Source organism: Aspergillus thermomutatus, assembly GCF_002237265.1.
Source record: "Aspergillus thermomutatus strain HMR AF 39 chromosome Unknown NODE_522, whole genome shotgun sequence".
Classification (NCBI taxonomy): domain Eukaryota; kingdom Fungi; phylum Ascomycota; class Eurotiomycetes; order Eurotiales; family Aspergillaceae; genus Aspergillus; species Aspergillus thermomutatus.
This window is the reverse complement of record NW_020798572.1, coordinates 1-5,479: the sequence shown is the minus strand read 5'-3', so window position 1 is coordinate 5,479 and position 5,479 is coordinate 1. Positions and strand designations below refer to the sequence as shown.

Below are 5,479 nucleotides of genomic sequence, written 5' to 3'. Positions count from 1 at the left end.
ATCTTTGTCAGATGACTTCTGAACGGTCATTTTTCCTTGGTTCTTTTTCTCGATCTGTTCTCTCTCATTTATACTCGACGATCTGCACTTGAACGCTTCCGCCTCACTCACTTTTTGACCGCCCGCCACAATATTTACTTCCGAGTTTCTTCTCGACTACTTGTCCTGACTCTCGATAGTGAACGTCGGCATAGAATAACATTGTACTGGACGCAAGGTTCGACATTTGACAGAGGCCTATGATTCATATCTCCCCGCCCTTCCTGTGCGCGATCTGTCGTTGTGGTCATGGAGGGAAGCGGCAAGGACAAGGACGGCACGGATAATGCTCCCATTGTATGAGTTGCGCTCCTAATGCAAGTGTATGAGCATCTTTTACTAATCCTGATCGTTTTTCTAGAGGCCGGTTTCCTCCCTTCTGTCACATTTTGAGAACCTGTCCCATCGCCGATCACCTTCCGCCTTTACAACTACTAGTCCACACGATTCGAGTCCCTTCCTGAGGACGCCCGAACCTGTCGACGAGGTACGCTCCGCGCGCGCTTCTCTCGACCTTCCGCGGCCTCAATCCCCATGGACTGTGACGGCAAACTCTCAGAACGGCCAGCGGTACGATCGGGCAAATGGCGGGTTCTCACGGCATGGCGGCTCCCCCGGATCTCCAGGCAGAAGGCATAGCAGACCCATGTCGATGAACTTCCACTCGTCGCCGCAACTGGCACCGACTTTGACGGTTGACTCGCCGCGATCGCCTCCTCGTGGATTTGCATCACAAGACCACACCGAGCATAGTGTCGACTCCAGGATGTCTCGCAGTCCCCCTGATCCATCTCGGGGGTCATTGCCCCCGCCGACCAACCGACCAACAACGCCCAATTTCTCGACGTCCCAGCAGCGGCTTGGTCATCTGTCGCCAGCGCATTCTCATTCGGGGAGCTTCATCGGCGAGAGTCCGCCCGATCGAAAACAAAAAAGCGCGTCGTTGCCTCCCCCCGTCCATCGGGCGGAGAAGCCGAAGGTCCCCGCAAAGCCGGCAGCCTTAACTTCCCATGACAGCGCAACTCTGGCACCCCAGCCCGAGGGGACAACGTCGGAGGATCGGATATCACCGTTCAGCACGCCCCCAAGCAGTCCCGAGAAGTCGTCTCTAAAACCATCGTCTACTGGACGTCCGCAGATCCCACGCTCTCCCTCTCGGCCTGTGACCGAACCCCCAAGTCGTCAATCGTTCGATGATAGGAACCCTGTGCCGTCTGCGCATGCTCTTCGGGATGCGCGCGAGCTTGGGTTTTCGCGCAGGAGACCTATCCCAGAACCGACGCGGGACATGAAACCACTGATGGTACAGATCCCTCCGCATCCATTGAAGCAAACGGAGGCGCTGTCGGCTGTGCCGTTGTCGGCTCGCAGGCTTCAAGTGACCGATACTCCGACCGAGCCTCCAAGCCTCCCGCCACGGCATTCATCTTTGGCACGAAAGGGTGGCGTGTCTCCATCTCGGCCGTCGCTGCATCTGGACAGCCCTTTGCATCCTGAACCCTCGCCTAGACCGCAGTCAATTCAATTTCCCCCAAGGGAATCCCACACACCCACCCAAATCCACCGACAGCCGTCATTCTCCAGAGACGCTAAGCCAGGGCAGGCAACTTCTGTTCCTGAACGGCAGTCGGCCCGTGCGGACGCATGCGGAGAGGATCCCGTGGACGAACCGACAATCTCGCGAACTGACTATCCTGACGCATCAAGCACTAATCGTCGACCGCCTCTTCTCAGGAACGGACCGAGGGAGATCCATACAAGATATGATACTCGTTTGATGGATGTATGCGGCAAGCATGTGTGTACTACGGGTTACATAACCAGGGTATGGGACCTCACCAACGGGGAACAAATCATGAGTCTTAGCCACGGTGAGACTGTGAAGAGTCTATCGATAGCATTCAAGCCAGGTACCGGTCTGGAGGATGAGGGTCAGCGGCTATGGCTGGGCATGAGCACGGGAGAAATCCATGAAGTGGACATCTCCACTCGGTCCATTATAGCAACACGGTCCTACCCTTCGCGTCGTGAAGTGGTCAAAATCCTCCGACATAAAAAGGAGATGTGGACTCTTGACGACGAGGGACGATTGCTTGTCTGGCCGCCGGACGAGTCTGGCACTCCGAATCTTCAGTACAGCTACCATAACCCTTACGACCGTGTCGCCCGAGGACATACATGCTCGCTGGTTGTTGGAGATACACTATGGCTGGCCACCGGCAAGGAGGTTCACGTGTATCGGCCAAACGCACCTGACGATATCTCATTCAAGGTTTTGAAAAAACCTCTGGGCTCGCAGCACTCTGGCGATGTCACCTCCGGTACCTACACAACTAGAGATGGGGGACGTGTGTATCTGGGCCACGCGGATGGCAAGGTTACCGTGTACTCTTCCACAGATTACACTTGTCTAGCAGTCGTCAATGTAAGCGTTTACAAGATCAACTGCTTAGGCGTGGTTGGTGATTATCTTTGGGCGGCCTATAAGACGGGCATGATCTATGTCTACGACACGAGAACCAACCCGTGGATGGTCAAGAAGGATTGGCGAGCGCATGACGGTCCAGTCTCTAGCTTCCTACTGGATTCCAGTAGTGTCTGGACAATGAATCGTCTGCAGGTGACTTCGTTAGGAGATGACAATTGCATCCGTCTCTGGGATGGAATGCTGGAGGATGACTGGCTGGGTAAGTTGATACCCTCAATGTTAGATGAATGAAAAGTGAAAACTAACATCAACAGAAACCTGCATGCAGAGCAAGGACGTAGAATTCTGCAAGTTCCGTGAGATCTCGGCAGCAATTGTGACATGGAATGCTGGCGCGTCTACGCCAGGTAGCGTCCGCTCCAGCAACTTCATTCAGGAGGCAATCCATCCCGAAAATCCACCCGAGATTTTGGTCTTCGGCTTCCAGGAGCTTGTGGATCTGGAGAACAAGAAAATCACAGCCAGTGAGTACATAACCTGGGCAGCCTCACTTAGCCATTTTACTGATTCGTCTTTAGAAAGCTTGCTGTTGGGGAGCAAGAAGAAAGAGAGTGGAGAGAAAGAACATATGAGCCGTCAGTACAGGGTATGGATGGAGCATTTGACTCGCTGTATCAACGACTGCATGCCCCTCGAGGAGTCTTATGTTCTTCTACATTCCGCGAATCTTATTGGTCTCTTTACCTGCGTCTTTGTCAAGCATAAGGAACGACAGAGGATCAAAAACATCAGCGCTGCAGAGGTGAAGCGGGGTATGGGTGGCTTGCACGGAAACAAGGTATGTATTTTGAAAAACTACGCTGATTTCCGGTCCGGTTGCTGATTGTATAGGGTGCCTTGATTCTTCGCTTTATACTCGACGATAGTTCTTTCTGTTTCGTGAATTGCCATTTAGCAGCCGGGCAGTCGCAAACGGCGCACCGCAATAATGACATTGCAGCCATTCTTGAGTCCGAATGTCTTCCGATAGAGAGCAGCCTTACCACTCGGGCAAACCACTTCGTCAGCGGCGGTGATGGATCAATGATTATGGATCATGAGATTTGCATACTGAACGGTGATCTTAACTACCGAATCGACTCGATCCCACGAAATGTAATCATTGAGGACATTCGCAATAACAACCTCGCAAAGTTGCTGGAGCGAGACCAACTGCTGGCATCGAGGCGCAAGAACCCGGGCTTCCGACTCCGGTCATTCACGGAGGCGCCCATCACGTTCGCGCCGACGTACAAGTACGATGTTGGCACGGACGAATACGACTCGAGTGAGAAGAAACGGTCCCCTGCGTGGTGCGATCGCGTACTCTACAGGGGGCTGGGTCGGATTAAGCAGTTGGAGTACCGACGACACGAGGTCCGAGCCTCTGACCATCGGCCTGTGAGCGCATCGTTCAAGCTCCGCGTCAAGACCGTGTTACCGCAGGAACGTGCCACGGTGTGGGAAGCATGCCAGCAGGAATTTCAGAAAGAGAAGCGGAGACTGGCTTCTGAAGCCAGGTAAGCTATTTCCCCACTCTGTCTTTCCATTTAGTTGTTACTAACGTGCGTAGCATTGAATATCTGATCAGCGTCCTGGGGACAGATCCTCAGCAAGCACGAGCATTGATTCTAGGCACGGGAACTCAATGAGCCGTTGCTTGATTTTGCCTTTCTTCTCCACACTTTCGTACATGGCATTTCTTCTCTGTGGTGATCGGCTTCTTTGGTACAGGCAAAAGTTGGTCAGAAAAGCGAAGGGTGTTGTTGCTGTGCTGTTGTTGTTGTACGACTAATGATTTCACGATAGACATGTATCATGAAGAGAGCCCTGGGTGGTAGATAGACTCATTGTTGTGCAGGCAGATGATTAGACAACTGCATTCAAATCATAATCTTTCCCCATTATACTATTTCAGTTAGTCTTCAGACATGCATCTCACCTTCTCATTTCAGCACGGTATATCGTCCGTTCTCCGCCTTTCAACCCGCACGGAGTCTCTTGCATGCAACCAGTTGCAATATGTGCCCAACTTGACATAGCGCTAGCCTCCAAAGGTGAGAAGCTTAGGATATTTCTCCGGTGGGACGAATGCTCTCGTCGTCCCGGATCTCATTGATTGGCTTGAGAACATGGTGATCAGCAGATGATACTCCTCAGCATCACTTGTTGTGGATGCTTGTTCGGGTCCCGCCGCAACGTCAGATTGCGGGGAATGCTTGCTTATATACTCTGACTATGTGAGCACTTGCAGCCCAGTCCTTTGCACTCTGCATTGAAGGTATCAGGGACGAGCAGTCAATATGACCAAGTTTCTCTCTCTGGCAACTGCAGTGTTGGCTCTCGCTCGAGAGAGCAATGCCCTCGTTAGACCGGACAATGTGGTAAGATCCTCCCTCTTCCGCTCCTTGTACGAGCAGACGTTGAGACTCAGCAGGGGAAACTGCCGGCCCTAGGCTGGAACTCGTGGAATGCCTTTGGCTGCGACATTGATGCCGCCAAGATCATGACTGCCGCGAACGAGGTCGTCAACCTGGGCTTGAAGGACCTGGGATACGAGTATATCAACAGTGAGTGGGCGCCATTGAACTCCTAGGATGAGGTTGACGGGGTAATGGTAGTCGATGATTGCTGGTCTGTCAAGAGCGGACGGGACGCGAGCACGCAGCGCATTATACCGGACCCTACGAAGTTCCCTGATGGCGTCTCGGGCCTGGCAGACCAGATCCACGATCTGGGGCTGAAAGTCGGGATCTACAGCAGTGAGTCCTTGAGTCCCGGCTAACAGACACATACACATCCGTGAGCAAGGGTGCGCTGATGATATGAAGGCGCGGGGCTGACGACCTGCGCCGGATACCCTGCCAGTCTGGGCTACGAAGACATCGACGCCCAGACATTCGCTGAATGGGGCATTGACTGTATGTCTTATATCTCAAGCCCAAGCCCCGCTACGGCGGCCCCCCTCCCCTC

At 53.3% G+C, this 5,479-nt stretch overlaps 2 protein-coding genes across 2 annotated transcripts; both read left to right on the top strand.

The window, feature by feature from the left end:
- Window positions 1-288: 288 nt before the first annotated feature.
- On the top strand, window positions 289-4,158 carry CDV56_100394 (putative inositol polyphosphate phosphatase; the record flags this gene model as incomplete). Its single annotated transcript, XM_026754013.1, has 6 exons — window positions 289-336; window positions 401-2,726; window positions 2,782-2,991; window positions 3,046-3,305; window positions 3,359-4,026; window positions 4,080-4,158. The coding sequence occupies 6 exons, from the start codon at window positions 289-291 to the stop codon at window positions 4,156-4,158; spliced, it is 3,591 nt and encodes a 1,196-aa protein (XP_026609490.1).
- A 651-nt stretch (window positions 4,159-4,809) lies between these two features.
- Window positions 4,810-5,427, top strand: CDV56_100027 (glycoside hydrolase family 27 protein; the record flags this gene model as incomplete). Its single annotated transcript, XM_026753646.1, has 4 exons — window positions 4,810-4,890; window positions 4,944-5,076; window positions 5,128-5,268; window positions 5,338-5,427. Coding segments are annotated over 4 exons (445 nt in total), but the record flags the coding sequence as incomplete, so codon positions are not given.
- Window positions 5,428-5,479: the final 52 nt, after the last annotated feature.